Source organism: Pipistrellus kuhlii, unplaced genomic scaffold (genome assembly GCF_014108245.1).
Source record: "Pipistrellus kuhlii isolate mPipKuh1 unplaced genomic scaffold, mPipKuh1.p scaffold_m20_p_3, whole genome shotgun sequence".
NCBI lineage: Eukaryota > Metazoa > Chordata > Mammalia > Chiroptera > Vespertilionidae > Pipistrellus > Pipistrellus kuhlii.
The window spans coordinates 136,432,719-136,460,331 of record NW_023425529.1 but is presented as its reverse complement, the minus strand read 5'-3'; the positions used below and the strand labels follow the sequence as shown (position 1 = coordinate 136,460,331).

Here is a 27,613-nt window from a genome sequence, read left to right as displayed (position 1 = left end):
TATGAGGCAAACAATCTAGAAGGGTGTGGTACAGAACTTTAAGTGAGAAATACACAGGAAAAAACCCCACAGGAATGTAAGAGAGAATACACTATGGTTGAAGAATAAGGAGGACCTGCTAGACTCCATCAGTTAGTGCATAAAAATTAAGGGGTAGGGGAGCAAGAATTGCTAAGATATGGCACTGTACCAAAAAAAAAAAAAAAGATATGGCACTGTGAAATATAGGAAGGTCAAATCAAAGAACATGTCTGTTTAGAACAGAAATTTATACTTCAAAAAAATCCAGTAAACCTAACCAGAATGGCTAAAATTAAAAATACTATATCAAAAATTTGGAAAGGTGGTAAAGCAACCAAAACTTTCATATTGGTGGAAGTGAAAAATGATACAACTACTTTGGGGGGGGAAAAAGTCTAGTGGTTTCTTATAAAATTAAATATATGTTTATCTTATTGCCTAGTAATTCTACACAAGAGAAATAAAAAAACCTGTCCACAAAAAAATTGAATAAGAATATTCATAACAGTTTTATCCATAATAGCCAAAAACCTGAAACAATCCAACTGTCTATCAACAGAGCAATGGATTTACATTGTAGTAGAGTTATACAATTTATACAATAAAATAAAGTACTATTTAGCAATAAAAAGAGATAAGATATTGATATACACAATAACATGGATCAATCTCCAAAACTTCATGCAGAGTGAAAAGAAACTGCAAACAATATGCTGTATGACTCTAGTATATACAAAACTAATTTGAAGTGGGGGGAAAAACACACCAGAATAAAGATCATATGAGGAGTAGAAATCGAAAGGAAAGGGTCATGAGGGAACGTTCCAGATGACAGTAATGGTCTATTTGGGAGAATCAGTAAGCTTTTTCTGTAGAGGCAGAATAACAAATATTGATTCAGGCTTTGTGAGCTCTGGTTCAAATATCCATCCCTGCCATTGTAAATGAATGGGTATGGCTGTGTAAAACTTTATTTACAAAAACAGAAGTTGGAACTTAAATTTGCTAATACCTTCTCTATATTTTGGAAGTCATTTGGGTTTCCCAGGTGTATGCATGTGTCAAACTTATCCAACTGGCCATGTAAGATTTATGCATTTTATTATACGTCAATTTTACCCTAAAGAAAAAGAACCATAAAGAAATATTAAACTCTAGCCTAATGATAAACATTCAACTTACAGTGAGATACCCTTATACCTGCAGCTTACTTTGAAAGCATCAAAAAATAAGAGGAATTGACAGATACACAATAACACTATACGAATTGTTTGTAACTGTAGACCCTTCTTGGTAAGTGTATAATTCTTTCAACTTTTCTATATATTTGAAAGATTTAAAATTAAATGTAGGGGAAGGAGGAATTAAATAAAAGGTCAGTAATACGAATCATGCAGTGCAAATGAAAGATACACTGGAGGATAGTCTGATGCCATAGAAAGCATCAAATTTAAGAACAATATAAATTCACCAAGAAAAGGAAAGTCAAAGAAGAGTAGAAAGTATCTTCATATCAGGAATAAGAAAGGAGTTTCAAGGAAAAAGTTCAAAGTGTCAATCCTATATAATAAAAGCCTAATATGCAAATCAAATGGCAGAACGACTGGTCACTATGATGCATACTGACCACCAGGGGCCAGACGCTCAATGCAGAAACTGCCCCCAGCCCACAGGTCCAGGGCCAGCCAAGACAGGTGCCAGTGCTCCCCTCCCCCCCCCGATTGCCCTGCTAGTTGCCCCACAGATAGGCCCTGACTGCTGACCAGGCTTAGGGACCCTACCTGGGCATGAATTTCATGCATCGGGCCTCTAGTATAACAATAATAAAGCAAAACAAGAGCTGAAAAATATCCTAAGAGTAATATGCAAATTGACCATACCTCAGTACACCCACAAGCCATGTCCACCAGCCAATCAGGAGCGAATATGCAAATTAACCCAACCAAGATGGCTGCAGCCTCAGAGCAAAGAGGAGGCTTGGGTTTCCCTGTAAATGGAGGAAGCCAAGCTTCCTGTACAGCCTGGCTGGCCCAAGCCATCGCCCAAGGCTACAAAGTTTCAATTATAGAAGATAAATAAATCTCAACAAAAATTGCTGTGGCCAAGGAGCAAGCTGGAGGCTTGGGTTTCCCTGGGTATGGAGGAAACCAAACTTGAAGCCAAACTTCATAACCCGCCCTGGCCTCCGCTCAAGGCTACAAAGCAGGCATCTTCAAACTACGGCCCGCGGGCCACATGCGGCCCGCAGAGGAGTCTGATCCGGCCCGCCAGGTTTTTTGGGCAGTGAGCGCAGCCGAGGTGTTATAGTAGGAATTAGTAGTTCATATAGTCCGGCCCTCCAGCTCTCTGAGGGACCGTGATCTGGCCCCCACTTTAAAAAGTTTGAGGAACCCTGCTACAAAGTTTCAATTATAAAAGATAAATAAATCCCAGATATCAGAGCCTCCACTTGGGTAGCCAGGGTGTGTGGCCAGCCTGCAAACCACCACAGGCCCCTCATCCAGGCCACCCCACACCCCAAGGGAACCCCCACCCTAATCTGGTACATCCTTAGGGCAAACCAGCTGGCCCCCACCCAAGCACCAGGCTTCTATCCTACCTAATAAAATAATAATATGCAGATTGACCATTACTCCAACACACAAGATGGCTGCACCCATGTGGACACAAGATAGCTGCCACAAGATGTCCAACAGGGTAGAGCAGGCAGAGGTGATCATGCCTACAGGGGAAGGCAGTTAGGGGTGACCGGGCTGGCAGAGGAGGGAAGTTGGGGGTGACTATGCCTGCAGGGAAGGGCAGGTGGGGGGGACCAGGCCTACAGGGGAGGGCAGTTAGGGGTGACCAGGCCTACAGGGGAGGGCAGTTAGGGATGATCAGGCCTGCAGGAGAGAGCAGTTAGGGGCAATCTGGCTGGCAGAGGGGCAGTTAGGGATCAATCAGGCTGGTGGTAGAGTGATTAGGGGCAATCAGGAAAGCAGGCAAGCGAACAGCTGGGAGCCAGTAGTCCTGGATTGTGAGAGGGATGTATGACGGCCCGTTTAGGCCAGATCCTACTAGGCCTAAATGGGCAGTCGGATATCCCTCAAAGGGTCCCAGATTGGAGAGGGTGCAGGCTGGGCTGAAAGACACATATCCCACCCCCCATGAACAAATTTTGTGCACCCAGCCTTTAGTCCATTATATTAAGCATAAAGCATTGATATGTAAAATAGTGTGGTAAGAATATAAACCAGATAGAGAATATTCATAAATTCGAAGACGACAACTGAAAATCAAAGGAACTGCATTGTGCCAAGAAAAGGCAATAACTACTGAGCAAAATACAGTAAAAGGATGCAATATTCCTTTAAAATGGAAAATTACTGCCCCTTAAAATCAACATTTATTATTTCATCCAGAGTATGTCCTATTGGGCAAGGCAGTCTATCATGGGCCTGAGTATCCCTGCACATTCTTTTTCTTTTTTAAAAAATATATTTTATTGATTTTTACACAGAGGAAGGGAGAGGGATAGAGAGTTAGAAACATCGATGAGAGAAACATGATCAGCTGCCTCCTGCACAACCCCTACTGGGGATATGCCCGCAACCAAGGTACATGCCCTTGACTGAAATCGAACCTGGGACCCCTTAGTCCGCAGGCTAGGCTGACACTCTATCCACTGAGCCAAACCAGTTAGGGCTCCCTGCACATTCTTGTTGAGGGTGACAGATTGCAAAGCTTATCCATTTTCTGCTACTGAGTGGATTATAAGTCACCTACGTAAAAGGGTTACAGCATTAACTGCCCTCCCAGACAAAGGTGAACTAATTTGTTTGCTACACTGTTTTTTGCTTGCTAAAAAAGTGCTAGCCCTTGCTCCTCAGTTCTTCAGGTGTGATCCATTAATGTATGCATTTAGACCCATCACACCTCATGGATCCTGTGGCAAAGAAAACCTGCACAAATATGCTGCTGATGATGCAGCTTGCTGTGCTATGAGTAATAATGTCATTTATTTCTGACGTGGAGAGTCTCCTGTTTTCTGCCAGCAACCAAGAAACTTTAACCTACTTGTTAGCTTGTAAATAAAGTAAAATAAAATCTTAAGATTTTTTCAGTCTTGATATGAACAAAGAACAAGTTGATATTCAGGTTGCTAAATAAGGGACACAAAAATGGTCATCAGCAAAAACTGAAATATTTTTAATATTTTATAATTTATTTACTTGACATTATTCATAATATTTTTCTCTCTACATTATAAATATAGTGTAGATATATAGTATATGTAGTATATACTATATATATATATATACATTCATATATAGTAGTATATTACATTATATAACTCAATAATCCTAACGAAGCCAAGGGTTCACAAATTGTAAAAAACGCATTCTAAATATAAGCCCAGATGACTTTAACACATTTTTTTAATCATTAATAGTCAACCTCCTTCCCAGCTGATTTATCAAGGGTAACTAATTCTCTATATGAAAGAGCAAAGTATTTAGATCTTTATAATATGAACACTTCATTATGTGCATAAAAAACTAACATTTTGGAAATGTTAATATAAGCTTAATATTTTCTTTCAAAATCTGTGGCCAAGGTTTAGGCTAGGTTAAACAAATCAAAACATTCATATTTAAAAATTTCTCATGGTTTTAAAATGCAAATATATGTTTTATGTTAACATATGTTACAAATCTAAGACTATTTTCATCATTCTGAAATTTAGACAGGTAACAATCAAGGCTTTTTGTAGCTCTACACAGTTATCCACTGCTTTACTTAACAAAATTCAGACCCATTTAACATTGGAAGGGAAGAGACCATGGAAAAATGCTTCCACATAAAACTTGTGCATTGGTTAATGGTAGTAAGTCATTTTGATGGTCCTGGGCACCTATGCTAACTCTCCAATATGGAATACCAAATTTTAACTCTATCAATAAGTGATACATTAACACTGCACACCTCACCTCTAAGCATGCTTGCCTGTCTCCAACTTTACAACTTAAATTGTTTATTAATCTTTCCAGAAAAAAAAAAACTGAGCTAAAGGCAGCCACAAAGTTGTGTTCATCATATAAGCCACAACTACAGATTGGTCCCTAGATAATAGTGTACTTGAAACCAATTCAGCTGCTTCTCTGGCATACACTTAGTTACAGTTATTGATCAGGCCGTTTTTAACAAAACCAGATGAAATTACTAAGTAGTAATAGGAATTAAAATCCAAATTCAAACTATGCTAAGATTCTCAACACTTTGCCTTCAAGAAAAACAAATAGGTTGCCCTCTCTACTTAAAGTGACTAGTATCTTTAGAACTGATTTTTGCCTTCTACTCTGAGGGAATGTCACCACCCATTCAAGGTCTATGAGGACATATCTCCAGTTTGAAAACAAAACACACACAATAAAATATGATATTGTCCACTTATATTGAAAGGTGGTTTAGAGGGAATAAAAGCCTTAAAACTGAAAAAGCAAATTTCAATACTTTGGTGTTAGAAACTTTTAAAAACTAATAGTTAAGTAAAGTTTTAACTAGTTATTATCACTGAAAGCAAATGTGAAATACAATAAATTAAGGCACAGCTACATCAGTTAAAAATGTTTTGAGTAGTGATTTGTGCATGAGAACATGGTTAATTCTTATAAGCAAAATCCCCAAACAGAAAGAACTCAAATCAGCTAATGCCATTAAGGAAAACAAATAGGAACAGGAAAGAAACAAGATTAAAAAAAAAAAAGTCCCACTGGCAATAGGACTCAATACCTACTGCATTTTATTTTTGTTAATGTCTGCAAAAATAAGAATATCTTTTTAAAAAAATAAAACCACCAAACCCATATACACTGACAACGTGAAAATTGCCTTACATTTTGGCAGCAATATTTTCCAAACTGTCCTGAAAAAAAATTTTTTTTAAAGGTAAATTTCCAAAGAATTCAGAATATGGATCATTTGGAGGTTTTACAAAATGTAAACCAAATGAAATGGAAGTATCATGAGCTCTTATCTTAGAAAAATGCAAACGTACACACACTGAAGATTCACCTTTCAGGAGCCTTCCTATTTCTCAAAATGCACTTAATTGAAATTCTTAGTTCACAACTAACTCTCACATGTGCAAGTAGATTTGAAAGGTGAAATCTCCACTAACATATATACATTTGTAAAATGTCACAGAGCGCCATTTAATTGTGCCATAAGCGTATTAATGTTTTTCTCCATTCTCAGTAAAATAGGCTTAACGAAATAACTACCTCAAAGTTTACAGAATAACACGCTACGTAGCTGCAACAAACTAGTCAACTATTGCTAGGTCCATTTTTTTTTTTTTAACAGGGTTTACAATAAGAATCTCCAATGACACTACCAGAATACCAAAGGGAAAACTACATGAGACAACATGACACCGAAAACGGAACACTCATTTCAACACACAAAGGTTCATAAGGTTCAACTGGAAAACCGTGTACTTCATGAAAGATTTTTTTTTTTTCCTAACAAGATTAGCACTTTTCTAGTAAAACTCCGTTTCCCCACCCGCAAACATACATACATTACATACACACATACATTACATGCATACATACACACACACACACGTACACACGAACATACATACATAATAGGGGGATAGAAAAAAGAAGACAGTCACTTTCAGTACTAACAATATGGAAAAAGGACAAAATGACAAGGTGAACTGGAGCTCGGAGACCAGACCCGCATCACGGCCGCCCGCCACAGCCGCACAGCGTCCAAACCCACCATGGTTTGCCAGGTGCCCCTCCGAGCGAACCTCGAAAGGCTGGCATTCCCCCACCCACCCACCCACCCACCCACCCCGCTCCGCCCCCACTCCACTTGTGACGCCGCCGATCACCTTCCTGGCAGGTACGTGAGCAGCAGACAATCAGGTGGAATGTCGCACGAAAGGCTGGGTCGGGGAATGAGGAAATGCTCGGGGAAGCGAGAAAACACAGAGGAGAGAGACGCTCAGACGGAGGGATGTGGACCGCGGTGCACGGGGTGGAGGTGAGGGGCGGGGGCTGCGCTAGGAGACCAGCCGGAGGGAAGGGTCCCCGGGGAGGGCACAGACAGGCTCCGCAGGAGACGGGAAAGCAGCGGCGGGTGCGGCCAGAAGGGAAAAGGGGGGAAAGCCAGCACGTCCCCCTCCGGGAATCATTCGAGGGAGACGGTCCCCGGGCCCCCGGCGGCGGCGGCGGCGGCGGCGGCGCAGGAGGCCGGGCGGGGGCGGCGGCGGCAGCCAGGAACTCACCACCTGGTAGCGGCCAGTGCCGAGCTGGTGGTGGTCCATCCTGCTCGGTTCGGGGTCCGGCTTCGGAGCCGGCGGGTCCCCTCGGTGCTCAGCCCCCTCGGCCCAACCCGTAGACGACGTCTCCGCAGGGGCCCTTCCGCCTCGGTTGCTGCTGCTGCCGTCGCGGTCACCCGGTCGGGCCGCCTCACTTCCTGTCGCTGCCACCGCAGCCGCAGCGACCTCCGCGTCAGCAGCCGCTCGGCGGGGCTCCCGGGCGCCGCGCGCGCTACTGCGCATGCTCCGCCGGCCGCGCATGCTCGCTGGGGACTGCGGCAACCCGGAGCGCGCGCGCGGGCGAGCGGCGGGGGCGTTGGCCGGGTGGGAGGAGATGGAAAGGCAGACAAGTCCGGGCGCTGTCTAGGTTGTCAGCCTGTCCCGAGTGCGCGACGGCAAAAAGGAGCGGGTGGGGTGAGCGGGGGAAGGTGTCGCCGTCCTTGATTGGTCTCTTGGCGCAGACTGGTGCACCCTCACGCCACGCAGAAACTGGCGGCGAGAAGGGAGGGAGAGAGCGCGTGCCTAGAACACCTGAGGACGCGCCGCCCGTTCACCAGCGCTTCCTCATCTTATGGCTCACCCTGCCTGGGAGAGTGCGGGGAGGTCCAGCTCCAGGATATCTTATTTAAGCCCTCATTCAAAGTCACTGGTGAGATTGGCTTGTCACGGTTGGATTCCCATTTAGGACACCTGCCCAGGTTGCCAGCCGGGTCCCCAGTGGGGGGCGTTTATGGACGTTTCTGGCTCCCTTCCTATGAAATCAATAAAAATATGCTTAAAAAATCGTTAGTGAGATAAGAGGTATCTTAAAAATTCTTGTTGTTGTTTTTTCTTGGTAGGAAAAGATTTTTTAAGAATCTAGCAAGGATTCTTCAGCCATATTCACATATCTCACCAAGGAAAGAGGCCTCTGGAGTCCTAAATATAAGACAAGCCTATCTAATAAAAGAATGATATGCAAATTGACTGTCACTCCAACACAAAATGGCTGCCCCCATGGGGACATAAGATGGCCACCACAAGATGGCGAGCAGGGGAGGGCAGTTGGGAGGGACCAGGCCTGCAAGGAAGGGCAGTTGGGAGCGATGAAGAATGCAGGAAAGGACAATTGGAGGGGACCCAGGCCTGCAGGGGAGGGCATTTCGGGGGACCAGGCCTGCAGGGGAGGGCAGACCAGCAGGGAAAAGCAGTTAGTGGCAATGAGGCTGGCAGGAGAGGGCAGTTGGGGGGACCAGGTTGCCAGGGGAGGGCAGTTAGGGGCAATTGGGCTATCAAGGGAGCAGTTAGGCATCAACCAGGCTGGCAGGGGAGTGTTTAGGAGGTGATCAGGTTGGCAGGCAGAAGTGGTTAGGGGCAATCAGGAATTCAGGCAAGTGAGCAGTTGGGAGCCAGCAGTCCTGGATTATGAGAGGAATGTCCCAGATTGGAGAGGGTGCAGGCTGGGCTGAGGGACACCCCTCTCCCCCGGTGCACGAATTTTGTACTCTGAGCCTCTAAGTTTTAAAATAAGATAGGATTATTTTGTGGTCACACATCAACAGTTCCCAAGAGTTTAACAGCAGGGAATCACTTTGTAACACTGTAAGATGCTATTGGTGTCACATTAACAATACATGGTCTATGTCAACATAAGAAATGTCCAGACTTGTGGAGAATTTTTACAAGAGTTTATCTGAGCAGGCTTGACAACATATGTTGGGGAGCAAGATCTCAAATGTTCTGGAAAATAATAGTGTGGGTTGTTTTTTTAACATTAAATCTTTATTGTTGAAAATATGTTCTCTTTTTTCCCCCATTGACCCCTTTCTAGGCTGCCCCCTTCCTCCGCCCCACCCAGGCCTTAAGGAGGGGGCATAAAGAAGGTTGGAGAAAGCAAGGTGGGGATTAGATTATAGGATATTTAACAAAATTATATGCTCTCTTAAGTGTTAATACCCCCTTTACAGAGTATTACTTTTTGTTGTGTTGTTAATCCTCACCTGAGGATATTTTTCCATTGATTTTTAAAGAGAGTGGAAGGGGAATGGTAGAGAGAAACAAGGCTGTGTCAGACACATCATTGATAAGCCTACCACCAAATAAGTGCCCTTGACTGGAATCAAACCTGGGATCTGGGCAGAGGCTCTATCCACTGAGCAAAACCGGCTAGGGCTGAAGGGTATTAAACAGGTGTGTTAACCTAGATTCACAAGAACAATGGACAGGGCTGGCTTAAAACCTTTCACTAAAATTATATGCTTGGGGTATGACTACCCCACATGACCTGCCCAGTTAAGAATTTATGATCAGATCACCCTGTGAGGTTACTTTCCATGGAACCCATTGTTTTCATCCACACCAAGATATTTTCAAGATATCTCTCATCTCACTAATGATTTGTTTTAAGCATATTTTGATGATTTCAGAGGAAGGGAGAGAGACAGAAACATCAATAAATGCCCCCCACTGTGAATGTGTCTCCTGCAAGGCACAGAGCATGTTTTTCCAAGGAGGAGAAGAGTATGATGGGCAGCTGAAACCGATTTGGCTCTGGATAGAGTGTCGGCCTGCGGAATGAAAGGTCCCGGGTTCGATTCCAGTCAAGGGCATGTACCTTGGTTGCGGGCACATCCCCAGTAGCGGGTGTGCAAGAGGGAGCTGATCAATGTCTCTCTCTCATTGATGTTTCTAACTATCCCTCTCTCTCTTCTCTCTTCCTCTCTGTGAAAAATCAATAATATATATATATATATATATATATATATATATATATATATATTTTTTTTTTTTTTTTTTTTTTTTTTTTTAAAGAGTATGATGGGCAATGCAAAGTACCTTTTAACCCGAAGACCTGCTTTCTGTAGTCTGAAAACTGTGATCCTACATGGTCTGGCCCAGCTATCATTTTTAACTATTGAGTAACCAAAGGGGATTCCTGGAATAAAGAAGGCCAGTGGATGAGCCTGATTGGCTAGGTAAAATAGCAAAAATACATTAAAGACAAACTTATTGAGAAGTCACCAACTAAAAAAATGTAAGCCTTCCTGGTAGTTTTTTTCAAAGCCTTCCTCAGATCAGTTCTTCCTATGTTTGCCATCTTAACACATGTGGTGGTTGAGAGCATTAATAAGCTACAAATATTAAGAGATAATGATACCATATTTAAATTTAAGCTTGCTTTCTTTTGAGCTAACTTAATGTATTTTAAATTCTAAGGTAAACATATGACATTTCTTTGTATTACTGTACAAGAGTTCATCCTCATAATTTCACCCCAAATGGGTATCATCTTTCAATGATTAAAACAATAGCAACTGATAAAAAATATATTAAGAAAAATAAAAAAGAGCATATATCATTTTGGAAAAAAATCCACACAGGACAATTTCAGCAAAATGAAACTGGATTCCTATAATACATTGCTTATGGTCTAAACAGTACATTTAGAACTTCCTTTTATGTGTACTTCCACTTTCATTAATCATTTATATGTCCATTTGTTTTTCAAATAAACTGCTGCTCAGGGTAGCGGCCATTTATTTACACCTAGTTCCTCACACAGAACAGTGCTGAGAACATAGTGGTGAAAAACAGATGTGGCCCAAAGCAGACATGTTGAATCCTGTTAGAGTGAATGTTTTGCTAATCTGGAGAGCAAGTGACAAAAGTCAACTGGAGAAGGAAAAGGCAGGAGAAAGAGAAGTAGAATAACAGCTAACAGGTATTGAGCCCTTCCCAAGTCAGAGATTGCGTGTGTGGCAACATTTCATCCTCATAACAACTCCATGATGTTGGTACAATTGCAATCCTTGTCTAACAAATCAGGAAACTGAGGCATTGAGGGTTCAGAAATCTGTCCAAAGCCCAATCACTAGTAATTGTTGACACTCCAGAACCTTCACTATGTTGAGCACTATGCTATAATACACTCCCCTTATCCTCCCCCACAAAAACCAGTGTTTTTCTGTCCATCACTACTGTGAAACTTGTGGTGCATCAGAAAGAGCCCTTCTGGCTTTCTTTAATCCTTCTTAATTGTTATGAAATAAACTATTCTCATCATCCCCAAGAGCCACTCTGAGCTCACTTTGCCCATTTCACAACTAAAGCAGTTTGACCTGTTATAAGCCATCACAAGCACAGGCCCTGAGTTGTCCCACTGGGAGCAAACTTATTTGGGATGAAATGGGAGTAACAATATTCTTATCATTTTGGAGGCCTTAAGCAACATCCAATATTTTACATCCCTAATCTGGTGGTTCTAGTTACCTAAGGAATTGATGGTCATGTACCACTATACATTACCCAGGTGGAATTTTAGAATTTTAGTGCACTTCGCTAACAGCTCTTATTCTAGACTAATTTTCATCTCCAAATATTACTAGTGCCATACTACACAGTACTGGGGTAGATATGGAGATAAGCAGCCTAGATTCCCTATCAAGAAAGCACTCTCTGTACAGCAGCCAGGATGTGATGAACAACGAACTCCAGCTCTTTTGTAGGGGTTTCCTGTAGCTTTCAAGAGAGGTCATGCTATTTTCAGGGTGGCACTTGGCCATTGACTGAACAGGTGGCGGTATAGGCCTAGCTACTTTTGCCTGACACTGGACCTCTGTATGGACCAACCTTTTCTTCAGCTCTCCCTGCTGAACTGGCAGGTGCTTTGTCAGCTCTGCAGTATATTGGGACAATTTTCCCTGCCCAAACCTTTTTACTTTCACAAATGTTAACTTCACTACAAATATCTCAAATTCATAACTTTATATCAGCATCTGCTTCCTAGAGAATCCAACCTAGACAAGTACCAAGAAGGAAAGTGATAGAACATTGCTAATATTATCAAAATTGTTAAATGTCTACAACTTTTCTTTCACATCTTCAGAAAAGCCCTCAGTATCTTCCATTGTTGCTATTTTCTTATGTGACATTATGTATCATACCTGCAAGATATCTTCACCCCTGGATGGGGATGGGGAAGGGAGTGGGGAGAAGAAGGGGGGAGATTGAGAAAAAAGAGAAAGAGCTCATGTTTACAGACAACAGTGTATTGATTATGGAGGTGCAGAGAGGTGGAAGAGGGTATGGGAGGGTAAATGGTGATGGGGAAAAAAATAAAAGAAAATAAAAGAAAAAACATATTATAGCAACCCTTCTGTTAGTGCAGGATTGAATAATTGGGACTATAGCTAACCAAGCTGACAGAAAAAAACTATCACATACTATTTAAATACTGCAAACTAAAAATACATACAATGTCTGTAGATTTGATTACATTTTGAAAATGAAATGCATTTAATAAACACTGCCTTTATAATTATTCAAAGTGTGTGTGTGTGTGTGTCTACACTAATAAAACGGAAAGATGCAAATTGACTGTATTTTCGCAATGCGCACCAGCCAATCAGAGTGGGTATGCAAATTAACCCAACAAATATGTTAATTAATTTGCATACACAAGTGCCCAGTGGCTGGGGGAGGGAGGCTTCATCATTGCCATGGCAACATCTCAGGTGTTCTGCACCGCCCCAGCCACTCTGGGCCTCTGGGCATTGTGGAAAGGTGGAAAGACAGCTCCAGCCTGAGCCAAGACTGTGCCAGCTGCCAGGGGAAGGAAGGCCCATTCTTGCATGAGTCTTTCTGCGTTGGGCTTCTTGTATATATTTTTTTATTTATAATTAATCTTCACATGAGGATACTTTTTCCATTGATTTTTAGAGGGAGTGGAAGGGAAGAGAGAGAGAGAGAGAGAACACACCTGTTGGTTGCACATGCTAGCACATGCCCCAACGGGGGATAGAACCTGCAACACAGGTGTGTATGTGCCTTTGACTGGGAATCAAACCAAGACCCTTTAGTGTATGGGCTGATGCTCTAGCCACTGAGTCACACTGGCCAAGGCATAGGCTTTATATTTTATATGTACGTTTATATAGAGGAGCATCACAGGGCAACAATTAGAAAATACTTGAAATCTAAAAAAACACATCTCAGTCCTAACAACGTTTTTAATTGCATTTTAATTATTCCTTTGTTTGGTCATGAGTAACAAATGTGAGCAAATCAATAGCTATTTTGCTTTGGGGACTACATATTTTAAACTAGGCTAATCATTAGTTATTGAAATGGCTTTGCTTTACCTTGAGTACAGAAGGCTATTTTCATTGATTTTTTTTGTTTTTGTTTTTTAATTTGAAAGTACATTTATTAAACCTGGGGACAGTGAAACAAGGAAGGGCCTAGCATAGAAGAAGCAACAGGAGAGAGACTAGGTGGGTAGAATCAGGGGGAAGGGATCCTTGGGGACAGGTTCAGTGGATTAGCCTGAGATGAACTGTTCCTGCCCTTTGCTCTCCAGGTTGTATATCATGTGGGGTCCCTTTGAGTTTATGAGATGCATGCTTGTTGGGGAAATAGAGAGGGCAGGCAGGCCCTGTGACCATTCTAAAGCAGAACATTATGTGGTGTTATGTTTCCTTTTTTCTGTCACAAAAGGGCAGGACTGGCACTGAGTGTACTGCCTATTAGAACAGGTTTCTCTTGACTAACTAGTGTATGATCATCAGGTCAGGAAACGAACACATGTGTATGTGGGTGTGGCTGTGTATAAAATACTGGGAGAAAAATATATCTCCTACACTGACAAGGTTTTCTTAACATGTTAATGTCCATTTGCTATCTTTTCCTCCATAAAAGGAATCAGGCCTAATTTGTTATGTTTATTGTTGCTGTAAGAAATGTCCAAAACTTGCCGAGGCCGGTTTGGCTCAGTGGATAGAGCATCAACCTGCGGACTGAAAGGTCCCAGGTTTGATTTCGGTCAAGGGCATGTACTTTGGTTGTGGGCACATCCCCAGAGGGGTGTGTGCAGGAGGCAGCTGATCGATGTTTCTCTCTCATCGATGTTTCTAGCTCTCTATCTCTCTCCCTTCCCCTCTATAAAAAATAAATAAAATATTTTTTTAAAAGAAATGTCCAAAACTGTAAAGAATTTAGGAGTTTACTTGACTCAAAATAATGATATTTGGCTGGAAATAAGATCTCAAGTAAATCAGAGAACAGTTTTGCAGTTTCTTTTATTTGTTTGAAATTAAGGAGGGAAGTAAGGAAGATTACATTAAAGTGGAAGAAAAAAGGAAGGGGATTGGATTACAGGATAGTTAACAAGATTATGTGCTCTCTTGAAAGTTGTGAATAGAAAAGGGGGCTACATACTAAACTTGACAAAGTCAGGGGGGCCTGCATGTTTTTATTGACTTTTTTTTTTTTTAAAGAGAGAAGGAGAGAAAAAGAGAGGCAGAGAGAGAAGGAGAGAGAGAGAGAGAGAGAGAGAGAGAGAGAGAGAGAGAGAGAGAGAGAGAGAGAGATTTAAGAGGAAAAACACCCAATCAGTTGCCTCTCCTACTTGCCTCAACCAGAATTGAACCTGCAATCTTTTTGGTATACAGTTCGTTGCTCCAACCAACTGAGTCACCCAGCCAGGGCTAAGATGAAATTCTTTCCAGCTTAGTCACAAAGAACCCTGTAGTAATAAGATCAATGTCCAATAAGCAGTGTTAAGATAGGAACATCTGACAAACCTGTAGAGAATTTTTATAAAAATTTATTTGAGTCAAACAATGGATAGGCTCAGAGAGCAAGACTTCAACAGACTAAGAAAATGTTTCTCAGAATGGCAGTTTGTAGCTTTTTAAATGCATTTTGAATTAAATAACAACAAAAGAAAGATTACATGAAGATAAGGGGAAAGCAAGATGGAGTTTGGATTATAAGATAGTTAACAAGATTATGTGCTCTCTTAAGGGTAGTTTCAGTTCTTTCACAGGTGTTAAATTAGGTGGTTTTGCTTCTGAGAGGTCTGAAAAAGAGCATATCAAAAGAAGTGTTAACCTAAATGCACAGAAAAAAAAATGGGCAGGGCTTGCTTAAGGTAAAGATCAATCTTTAACTTAAGAAGCTATATGCCTGAAGAATGACTACTCAGATGACCAGGGAAGGGAGAAAGAGACAAAGAGAAATAGAAACATCCATCAGTTGCCTGCCGTGTGAGCCCTGACCAGGGATAAAACCCACAACCTGGGTATGTGCCCGGCCTGAGAATTAAACCTGAAACCTTTTGGTGTATGGGATGGCATTCCAACCAACTGAGCCACCCTGGCCAGGGCCATGAATTATTTTTGACTAATTTACAGTTTTGACTTGGTATACATGGAATTATATTACATGTATACTTTTGAGTATGATTCTTTGGTTTAACTTTATGTTTGTAAGATGTATTGGTGTTGTTGAGTGTAGCTGTAGTTATTTCATTTTTGTTGGTATGTAGTAGTTGTAAGGCTATATATAATCCATTCCTTGATTTGTTTTCCCCTACCTCCATCAATCTTCTCTCCTTAATTTCAAATGCATAAAAGAAGCTGCAAACTGTTCTCTGGAGCATTTAAGATCTTGCTCTCTGGCATATGTAGTCAGAGTGGCTCAAACAAACTTACAAAAATTCTCTACAGGTTTGGACATTTCTTGTATTAACATACTCCTTTGTGTAAATATACCATACTTTTAAAATCTGATGGACATTTGAGTTCTCTGTAGTTTGGGACTTTTGTATTAGTTTCTCAGGGCTGCTGTAAAAAGACCCACAAACTGAGTGGCATGAGCAACAGGAATGAGGCTAGAAGTCAGAGACAAGGGTGGGTTCCTTTGGAGGGATGTAAGGAAGAATCTGTTCCATGCCTCTTCCCTAGCTTCTGATGGTTTTCTGGAAATCTTTGGCATTCCTTGGCTTTAGAAGGATTACCCTATCTCTGCCTTCATTTTCACATGGCATCTTTCTGTGTGCATGTCTGTTCCAAATTTTCCATTTCTAAAAATCACTAATGCCCTAGCTAGTTTGGCTCAATGGATAGAGGATTGACCTGTGGACTAAAGGGTCCTGATTTGATTCAGGTTAGGGCACATGCCCAGGTTTCGCACTCAATCCTCAGTAGGGGGCATGATGGAGGCAGCAGATCAATGACTTTTCTCTCATCATTGATATTTCTCACTTTCTCACTCTCCCTTCCTCTCTGAAGTCAATAAAAATATATTTTAAAAAATTAATAACAAATAAAAGGTCACTAGTCATATCAGATTAGGGCCCCACCCTACGTCAGTATGACCTAATCTTATTTAATAAAAGCCTAAGTGGTATCACGCATGATGTCATCACAAGATGGCCACCACAATATGGCCACCAGGAGAGGGCAGTTGTGGGCAATCAAGCCAGCAGGGGAGGACAGTTGAGGGCAACCAAACCAGCAGGGTAGGACAGTTGGGGGTGACTAAGCCAGCAGGGAAGGGCAGTTGAGGACCATCAAGCTGGCAGTGGAGGGCATTGGGTGCCATCAGGCCATCAGGGAAGGGCAGCTGTGAGCGAAATCAGTCCAGAAGGGGAGGGCAGTTGGAGGCAACCAGGCCAGCAGGGGAGAGCAGTTGGGATTGACCAGGCCTACAGGGGAGGATATTTGGGGCCTATCGAGCTAGCAGGGGAGCAATTAGGCATCAATCCGGCCAGCAGGGGAGCAATTAGGGGGCGATCAGGCTGGCAGGCAGAAACAGTTAGAGGCAATCAGGCAGGCAGGCAGACAGGTGAGTAGTTAGGAGTCAGAAGTCCCGGATTGTGAGAGGGATGTCCCCCAAGAGGTCCGAGATTGGAGAGGGTGCAGGCTGAGGAACACCCCCCCCCATGCATGAATTTCATGCACTAGGCCTCTAGCCTTAAATAATAACATTAGAGAGTTTACAATGCCATTTTATTTTATTTATTTTTTTTACATTTTTTTATTAAATTATTATCTGTGTGCATATTTTAACATTGCCCCCCCTCCCTCCCCATACATACCCTCCCTCCCCAGAGTTTTATGTCCATTGGTTGTACTTATATGCATGTATACAAGTCCTTCGGTTGATCTATTATCTCCCCCAGATCTCCCTACCCTACCTACTGTAAGTTGACAGTCTGCTTGTTGCTTTACTGTCTCTATATCTATCTTTTGGTTCATCAGTTTATAATGTTCTTTACTATCCATAAATGAGTGAGGTCATGTGGTGTTTCTCTTTCATTGACTGGCTTATTTCATTCAGCATGATGTTCTCCAATTCCATCCAGGTTGCTGCAAATGATGAGAATTCCTTCTTTTTTATGGCAGCATAGTATTCCATTGTGTAGATGTACCATAGTTTTTGGATCCAATCATCGGCTGACGGACACTTAGGCTGTTTCCAAATTCTGGCTATTGTAGATTGTGCTGCTATGAACATAGGGGTGCATATATCCTTTCTGATTGGTGTTTCTAGTTTCTTGGGATATATTCCTAGGGGATTATTGGGTCAAATGGGAGTTCCATTTTCAGTTTTTTGAGGAAACTCCACACTGTTCTCCACAGTGGTTGCACCAGTCTGCATTCCCACCAGCAGTGCACGAGGGTTCCTTTTTCTCCGCAATCTCACCAACACTTGTTGTTTGTTGATTTGTTGATGTTGGCTGTTCTGACAGGTGTGAAATGGTACCGCATACAATGCCATTTTAAAGAGTTCAATTTTATGGAGTACCAATGATTTTTCTCTTCAAGAAAAAAAAATGAAGTTTAATTTTATGTATCTGACAAATAAAAATTATGTTTTTAAGGAATATGGGCTTAATAACTTATTGGAAGCAAAAATTTCTTCAGACTCAACTAAAACCAATGTAATTCTCAGGGTGAGCATCTGGGAATATAAATAACCAAATTTCTCAGGAGAATTTTTAATGAACTTTTATAAAATCTAGATTTAGATGATCTCTAATATAAAATATTATTGCATATTTCTCTTTTATTAGTGTAGATGCTACCTCAGTTTAACATTTAACATCTATAATGTATATCAGGTCAAGTAGTATGACTTCTAATTCAAAATTTTAATTTATGGATTATCTGTGATTTTGTTTTTCACTTCTCAGAGATATATATCTTCACTGAAAAACATAACTTGTCAGATCTTCTAATGGACAGTGTTTAAAAATATAAATGAAAATCAACAAAATGGTACTTCCATTCCCCAGTCGCACTAAGCACTTGCTCATAAAGCTAGAGCAATAGCCATATGTGGCTAGTCGCTACCTTATTGTACAGAGCAGAGATAGAATGTTTCCATCACTGCAGAAAGTTCTATTGGATAGAGCTGTATCATGGTCTGTAGGCATAAAATGGCATACTCACTTTATGCATCAATTCAAGAGCAATGCGCTTTTTCTTCAATTTCATTTAACTAATTACGTAATATTTAATAGTTTGGTAATTTTTAAAAATATCATATAAATTTAATATTACTTGAAGTCAATCATCTATGAAAGGATCAAATGCAAGAAAAGTAATATGTGATAAACCGTGCACCTATGGATGAGGACAATGGGGAGTGGGGAGGGGGCGGAAGGTGGGGTGGGAACCTGGTGGAGGGGGGAAGAAATGAGGAACCCTTGTAATAATATGAACAATAAAGATTTATTTAAAAAAAAAAGAAAAGAAAAGTAATATGTGAGTGTGATATACACATTTCATTTCAAATTTTTCTTTTCTGAATTAACTAAAAAGCTCCTCTCACCATACTTAACAGATGTTATTTTTTATTTTAAAAATATTTTTATTGATTTGGGAGAAACAGGAAAAGAGAGGGAGAGAAAGGGGGGGAAACTGATGTGAGAGAGAAACATCTATTTGTTGCCTCCTGTATGCACCCGACCAGGGGTCAAATCCAAAATCTGGGTATGTGCCCTGAACAGGAATAGAACTGAAGACCTTTCAGTGCACAGAATGATGCTCAACCGATTGAGCCACAATAGTCAGAGCAATGTTATCTTTTTAAATAATAATTTAATAGATTAATCGCAGCTTTAAAAACTTTTTATAAGGAAAAAAAATCACAATTTGCTCAGAAATAGAGACTAATATAATAAACCTGCCTGAGTCTATCACCCAAGTTTCAACAGTTATAAATTGATAACCAATATTTTTTTCATCTATAACCTACCTGCTCTTATCCCCTACCCTCCACTGAATTAGTCTGAAGCAAATCTTAGACATAAATATTATTTTGTCTTTAAACATTTTAGTAGGTATCTATAAAAGATAAAACTTTTTAAAATAAAATCACAATATCCATTATCATAGCTAAAAAAAAAAATCTACCTATCAGTAATTCTCATTATCAAATATATAATCCTTAAACAAACAAAAGAAACCAGTTTGTTTTTCTGACTTTTACATCAAATTTCAAGGTTGGAAAGCACATGAGATATTGTCATCAATTCAAGGTCACTGATTATTTTGTGTCAGAAATGTTAAAGATCAATATTCAGAAAATGAGAGCAGTATGTTTTATCTATTAATTGCTAACAACAAAACAAAGCTTTATAATTAGATTAAAAATAATCAATAAAAACAAAAGTACTTAGGTTATCAAACTATTCAAAGCAGGCCAAATAATCCTAATAATATAAACAAGCTACTACCTCACACCCATTAAGGTGGCTTCTATCCAAAATCAGGAAATAAGTGTTGGTGAGGATATAAAAAAATTGGAACCCTTTTGCACCTTTGATGGGCATGTAAAGTTATACAGCCACTGTGGAAAGCAGTATGATGGTTCTTCAAAAAATTAAAAATAGAACTACCATATGATTCAGCAATTCCATTTCTGGGTACATACTCAAAAGAATTGAAAGCAGGATCTCAAAAAGACCAGTACACCAATGTTCAGGCAGCATTATTCCAAATAGCTCAAACATGGAAGCAACTCAAGTGTCCATGGAAAGAGGAATAGATAAGCAGAATAAATACAGTGGAATATTATATGCCTTAAAAAGGGGGGGGGGGGATTCTGACATTGGCTACAACATGTATGGACATTGAGGACAATGTGTTAAGTGAAATAAGCCAGTCGCAAAAAAAAAAAAAAAGACAAATACTATATGATTCCACTTACATGAGGTACTTAGATATGTGGCTTATGACCTAATACTTAAACTTAAGGTTGAAGTTTACTATGAAAATGCTCTTCATTTATAAATATTAATTTGTAAGCAAGACTTACTGTCAGCAACAAACAGGGCTGTGAATACATACTGATACATGGCAAAAACTATAATACAAACAAGATTGATTAGCATGTAACTCCTTAGCTGCTTCTTTCCTATATCTTCTTCTACCCCATTTCTAGAAACATCCCCCTTCATCTGACTCAGTTTCAATATTTCCTAGGAGTGAGTCATACATTAGTTTTTGTTATCCAGTTCTGAAAAATCTTAATTGTTTCTTTTACATTACCCTAAACCATATTTTTAGCTAATGATTTACCTAATGATAATATTATTAACTAAAAATATGGTGAACAACTGTCCCTGTTTGGCCAGAACTGAAGATTTCCCAGGATTTGGGATTTTTCGGTGCTAACACTGGGACTGTCCCACCCAAACCACGATGGTTGGTCCTCTGCCTTGACCATGGTAGATTCTTTTAAGCCAGGGGTATCTCTATGTTGATTATTAAGCTTTAATTCTCCTAGGAAAATTGTAATTGTTCTCCTCAAAAAATCTCTTCATTACTTAAATTATATCTCTTTTATATAAAAGGTAATAATTTATATTTAAAAAGGTACATTTTTTATATCTTAGGCCATATCACACTTTAATTCTTAGAACATTTTCACTGGAAAAGTATGTCAATTACAAGATCATGTTCTTTTCTAAGCTAATTATTAGTGATGCCATTTTAAAATTATTTTTATTTATTTGAGAGAGAGAGAGAGAAAAAAAACACATCAGATTGCTGTTGAACTTACCTATGCATTCCTCGGTTGATTCTTGTATGTGTCCTGATTGAATCTGCAACTCATCAACTGAGTTACCTGGCCCGGGCTATGATGCCATTGTTAAAAGACTGGGTCAAGAAAATAGTTGATCCTTATATACAGTCTGACTTTATCTCTTATATGCCAATTTAAAAATATTCTGTGATCCATGAATAATATAGAATGATACAATGTATGTATTTGTATGTATTTGTATTTGTCCTGAAGGCAGAAGAAAATGCAAAATAAAAATGACTGGCAACCGGTTTTACTTTCAGAACTCAAAATCTTAATTTTGTGCCTTAAAATGAATTATCCTCATACAAATTTCAAGAAACCTTGTATTCCACTGGCCGAAACAAATCCTTAACACAGGGCAAAAACAAAGACAACAATAATTTTGGCATAGTGCTTAGATCAATTAAAACCTTCATTATAATGGCAATGTTAGGGTCCTAATTTACAGTTATAAAAGAGGCTAGCTAGCTGTCAAACTAATATTGGTTCTCTTTATTTTTATTATTTTTTGCCTCTGAGTAGGGACATTAACTTGATTTTTAAAATTAATTAGTTAATTTACTTATTATGTAATCCCTTTGCTCTTTTCACCCAGGATTCTCTTATTCTTACTTAATAACAAAAGTTTTATTTTATTTCAGGTAGCAATATGACCAATTAAAAGTCTGTTTTTCACAAACTCCATTGCAGCCAGACATGGAATTTAGAAAGACTCCTGGAGAAAGGAACAGCATGCTTGCATGAACCCTTTGTACTTTCTTTTGCTTCTTGCTGGGACATCAAACAAGAAATTTATTGGATTAGCAGTAAAAGTAAAAGTTACTGAGTGCTTACTATGTGCCAATTTATGAAATACTTTCTAAATTTTATGTTATTTAATCCTCATTAAAACTTTATGAAGTAAGTATTGTATATACTCCATTTTTCACATAAAGAAACTGAGCTCAGAAGTGTTGCTACTTACTCAAGGTCACAAACAGAAAGTGGTTGTATTGGGTGGTGAGCATGCAAGAGTATATAGATATATTCAATTATAATATTGTACACCTAAAATTTATATAATGTTATTAACCAACTAGAAGGCCAATGCATGAAGAATTGTGCCAGAATGGGCCTTCCTTTCCCTGGCTGCTAGCACTGCCTTTGATCTGGCTGGACACGCCTTTCCAATCTGCCTGGAGCCACCCTTCTGCCTTCCTACATTGCTCAGAGGCCCAGAGCATCCAACCCTGTCCCCAGCCGCTCTGTGCCCACATATGTAAATTAATCCACCATCTTGATTGGGTTAATTTGCATAATAACTCCTGATTGGCTGATGGGCATAACAAAGGTATGATCAATTAGCATGTTACTCTTTTATTAGGTAGACTAGAGGCACATGCACGAAATTTGTGCACAGGGGCAGAGGGGGTGTTCCTCAGCCCAGCTTGTACCCTCTCTATTCTGGAACCCCTTGAGGGATGTCCAACTGCCCATTTAGGCCCGATACCTAGGCTGGGGCCTAAACGGGTAGTTGGACATCCCTCTTACAATCCAGGAAGACTGCTGGCTCCCAACTGCTCCCCTGCCTGTCTTCCTGATTGCCCCTAATTGATTTTGTCTGCCAGCCTGATCACCCCCTAACCACTCCCCTGCCAGCCTGATTGACCCTAACTGCCCTCCCCTGAAGGCCTGGTCACCCTTAACTGCCCTTCCTGCAGGCCTGGTCATCCTTAACTGCCCTCCCCTGGAGGCTTGGGTTCCCCTCAGCTGCCTTTCCCTGCTGGCCATCTTGTGGTGGCCATCTTGTGTCCACATGGGGGCAGCCATCTTTGATCACATGGGGGCAGCCATCTTGTGTGTGTGAGTGCCAGTCAGTTTGCATATTACTCTTTTATTAGATAGCATGTCCCATAATGGTAAATTAAGATTTATATTTCTTCTACTACCAATCCCACTTTCCTTATATCTGTCACTCTCCCAAGATAGTTTTAATGCAACTTGACACCTAGTGTACAAAATTCTTGCAAGGTAAGGTCCCTAGCACCTTCTGGCTGCCAGCCAGGGCCTCCCTTCCCCTGGCTGCCTGCCACCACCAACAGGGCAGGGCTGACCTGGGGGAGGGGCAGGGCCAACCAGGAGGAGGGGCTGTGGGTGGATGGCCAATCAGCCCTGCCCTCTGGTTGAATTCCTGGTCCAGAGGACAATTTGCATATTAGGCTTTTATTATATAGGATTTTTGGTTAAATTGGTATTCAGAGTTCCGTTTGCATGTCTGTGTAAATGCTGACACTTCAAAGTTACATTCTTTCCTGTAAAACACTATTTTCCTAGAATTAATAATTGTCACATTTTGTCATTTCTTAACATTAATAACAGCCTCATTTTATTTCTCATAAAAAGTTTTATACATGTTTCATCATATCTCTTAAATACCAGTATTTTTCAGTGCTCAAGCATATCAGATAATTTACCAATTCTATTTTGTTTTCCCTCAGAGGATGCCCCCAACTTCTACTTAAATCTTGATTGATTGATTGTGGATTTGTTGCATAGCTATCACTTAGGGTGTTCTTTCACTATTACTCTGGGACTTTCCTTTGCCTCCTACCTAGGTCAAATCACTTCCTTTCTATAGTCTCTGAAGTTTGCCATCAGAAGTACTCTCTTATCTGTTGCAGTAAATTCTTCAGTAGTTTCCTACAAAAGTTATACATTTGAATTATCATTTGTCTTCAAATGTTTTTCTTTACCCTCATACTTAAATATTAATTCATCTAAGAGAAATCATTGTCTGGGGTGGGAGGTGGAGAAGGGAATTTGGAAACAGGGGGATAAATGGTGGTGAAAGGAGACTTGAGTTGGGGTGGTAAACATACAAAATAGTGTACAGATGATGTGTACCAAACTTGTATACCAAAAACTGTATAATTTCATTAACTAGTGTCACCCCAGTAAATTCAATAAAAAGGGAAAAAATAATAGAAAATCATTGTCTCAAACATATTTGAAGAATGGCTTCCTTTTCTTCTAGGATGCTAAATTGCTTCTATCCAGTTGGATGTCATGCAGTTTCTATTCCCTGCATGTGAACTGATTTGAAAGACACTTTCAGTATTCTTTTATCCTTCATGTTCTATAATATTATGGCTATATGCCTTGGTGTGGATCTCTTTTCATTTATTCTGCTGACACTTAACGGGGTCCTTTCAATCTGAAGACTCGTGGCTTCAGTTCCAGGAAATTTTATTGTTCTCTTTTTCTGCAACTCCTCTTTCTTCAAATGCTCTCCTACATTAATCCCTAGAATCTATATTACATTTTCTTTACTTGTCTTTTTCTTTGTCCTTTTATTTTCTGAGAATTTTTCATCTCTTTTTATCTAACATGTTGTTTTTTAAAATATATATATATATATATTTTTTTTAAATTAATTTCAGAGAGGAAAGAGGAGGGAGAGAGACATAGAAACATCAATGATGAGAATTATTAATCAATCAACTGCCCACTGGGGATCGAGCCCACAACCGAGGCATGTTCCCTGACCAGGAATCAAACTGTGACCTCTTGGTTCAGAGGTCAATTCTCAGGCACTGACAGGGCCATACTGTTGATTTTTAAAAGCTCTTCTTTGTCATTTCATTCTGTTTTTGTTCTTATTTTTTAGGTGGGGAAAAAGTGAAGATATGTAACATATAAAATGGAGTCGTGCTGAACCAGTTTGGCTTAGTGGATAGTTTCAACCTGCGGACTGGGGGGTCTCAGGTTCTATTCCAGTCAAGGGCATGGGCATTGGTTGCAGGTACACCCCCTGTGGGAAGAGTGCAGGAAAGCAGCTGACGGATGTTTCTCTCTCATCGGTGTTTCTAGTTCTCCATCCTTCTCCCTTCCTCTCTGAAAAAAATCAATAAATATATTTTTTTTAAATAGAGTCGTTTTCACTGATCTGCTAAAATAATCCACATATTAAGTTTGAGGCATTTGGAAAGACTTCAACCTTGTTTAACTAGCCTGGGAACTTCAGCTTTCTTGAACTTTCCAGTCCTGTGTCAATGCCTGGATTTACATCTGGACCTATAGGTAACTTTCTAATTATCCCCTGAAGGACTCATGTACTCAGTGATTACCCTCTGAAATATTCACATATACATCTAATCAGATATCCATTATCCAAACCAGTCTGGGACTGGCCAGACTTACTGGCACCCATCTTCCAGAACACCTGGAACGAATCATCCTGACTTCCTGACATCTGACTGATAACTATCCTGGACCAGTCCAAGGGCTAAGAATGCAGGGCTGATACTTCTCAAGAATGTATCTTTTTTTCTTTGGAAAACATCTGAGGTTTTGCCTAGTTGTGTATCCCATTTGCAAACTCCAAGACCTTTGAACAAATCTCTATTATTTATTTCCAACAAAGCCTCCAGACTCTCTCTCTCTCTCTCTCTCTCTCTCTCTTTTTTTTTTTTTTAATTCACTTAACATAGAGACACAATATTTTATAGGAGGTTAGGTCTGTACCAAGATATTAGTATTTGGGGATCAAGTCAAGAAAAAATGGTTGGCAACCTCCTTTGGAGAAATATGAGGAACAAATACACTTACATGCTTTCAAAGAAGATCACCGGGAATAAGGTAGGATCAGACTTCTTAGATCTCAAAGAAGCTTCAGGACTGCCCTGTTTAAATCTTTGGAACAATGAATTTTAAAATTCAGATACAACTCAAATAGGTCTTAGCAGGCATTAGACAATCTAATGGATAGAGAGTGATTTCAAGCAAAATAAGTCTTTCTTATTATTGAGTTCTCACCAATACCAAAAGATAAATTCAGATTTCATTTTGTCTTGTAATTTTCTGGCTTATAGTATTCCTTAGGTTCAGAAGCAACTCAGAGTGCTTCACAGAGATGATAGGTATTTGCTCAGCTTGTTTTGATATTATGCACAATAATAATTGAGGTCCACACATTTATCTTTTGGAATGATTTCCATTAGTTTCTTTCTTGTTTATGAGTCTTCCTTGTAACTGGGCTGAACTTACATTTTGTAGTTTTCTGACTTATTTTTGTCTTTTAGGTTTTTCCTAAAAGACCAAACAAGAAGACAAAAATCTTGGCACATTATTTAACTGTCAAATTAGCCTCAGATTAATCTCTCTCTCTCTCTCTCTCTCTCTCTCTCTCTCTCTCTCTCTCTCTCTCTTTCTCTGTCCACTCCCTTGTTATTCTTAAATAATCTAACTCTATTAACTTCTCTTTATGTAGATCTAGAACAGTTTGGATCAGGACTAACATCACAGCTTACAATAGAATTGCCTTTAATTCGAAAATCAGAAGTGACTGGATGTTGTTTAAGAAGAATGAAGGATAAACAGTCTGACCTTTTCTTTCTAAGACAATGGAGGCTGGCATGTGCTGACTATTCAGACACAGCTCTCAGGCCTGCCTCTAGCAGTGGCTGAGCCATTTCCTCCTACTCTGGAGCTGTCACTGCCCTGAGTCACTGCCCTGCTGTTGCCAGGTGCTTGTTTGCTAAGTAGTAACACACTACACCCCCACATCCCCACACAGAGTTCTGGGGAATTGCCCCAATTTTCAGCTCTGCTGAGGTGGTTTGTGACTCATCCTCTTTTTTTCTTTAGTGACCTTTTAAAGAGACAGGAATAACCCCTATTTTTATTTTATTTTAATCATTCCTCTCATAAATCTCTTTTTTATTTATTTATTTATTTATTTATTTATTTATTTATTTATTTATTTATTTATTTATTTGAACACAGGCTATAATGAAGTCTAAAATCAATAACTTTGTTTGGGACATCATTTATATAACTGGCTTTCTATTTTCTCTGTCAAAATATTTTCTTTCCAGTGGGAGGAAAAATAGTTCAGGAGGAGCTTGTTTCTTATGGGAAATCAACTATATTCTCTGTCAAGTATAATCAGTAATTGCCAAAATTAAGATATAGAACTGCAATCTTAGGAGTTCTACTTAGGGTCTGTTTACTCTTAGCTTTACATACAATACCTCTCTTGGAATGACAAGTATTGTCAGTGCAAGCAGAGTTGAAGCCACTAATCTTTGCATTAGTCTGTAATGTCAAGTGATGGTTTTAAAAAATCTTAATTCCAGTATGTATATTTATATATTTCTTTGTTTTGTTATTATGTTTAAAACTGTTATAATTAAATATTCTTCACTTTTTAATTTGTTTTTATTTATTTATTTTTTAAATATGTTTCGTTTTTTTCTTTTTTAAAAAATATATTTTATTGATTTTGTACAGAGAGGAAGGGAGAGATAGCCGACGCTCTATCCACTGAGCCAAACCGGTTTCAGCTGTTTATTTGTTTTGAAATTTTTATTTTTTTTATTTGAAAGAGGAAGGGGAAGAGAAAGAGAGAGAGAAACATCTATTTGTTGTTCCGTTCAC

General features: G+C 39.7%; 1 protein-coding gene and 1 long non-coding RNA gene across 3 annotated transcripts in view; one reads left to right on the top strand and one right to left on the bottom strand.

Annotated features, from left to right (window-relative positions):
- Positions 1-7,662, bottom strand: part of NDFIP2 (Nedd4 family interacting protein 2) — a 49,537-nt gene extending 41,875 nt beyond the window's left edge. The window contains exon 1 of the mRNA XM_036458176.2: positions 7,304-7,662. Within this exon, the coding sequence (XP_036314069.1) occupies positions 7,304-7,597 (294 nt within the window). The 5' untranslated portion in view covers positions 7,598-7,662. The remainder of the gene's footprint in view (positions 1-7,303) is intronic.
- LOC118730307 lies at positions 6,898-26,841 on the top strand. 2 transcript variants are annotated; one of them, XR_004991426.2, is made up of 4 exons: positions 6,898-6,918; positions 24,843-24,883; positions 25,106-25,255; positions 25,684-26,841. It is a non-coding gene; the product is annotated as an uncharacterized LOC118730307 (long non-coding RNA). The 2 variants fall into 2 exon arrangements; XR_006742970.1 differs by lacking the exon at positions 25,684-26,841 and having other exon boundaries at positions 25,106-25,500.
- The last annotated feature ends 772 nt before the right edge of the window (positions 26,842-27,613 follow it).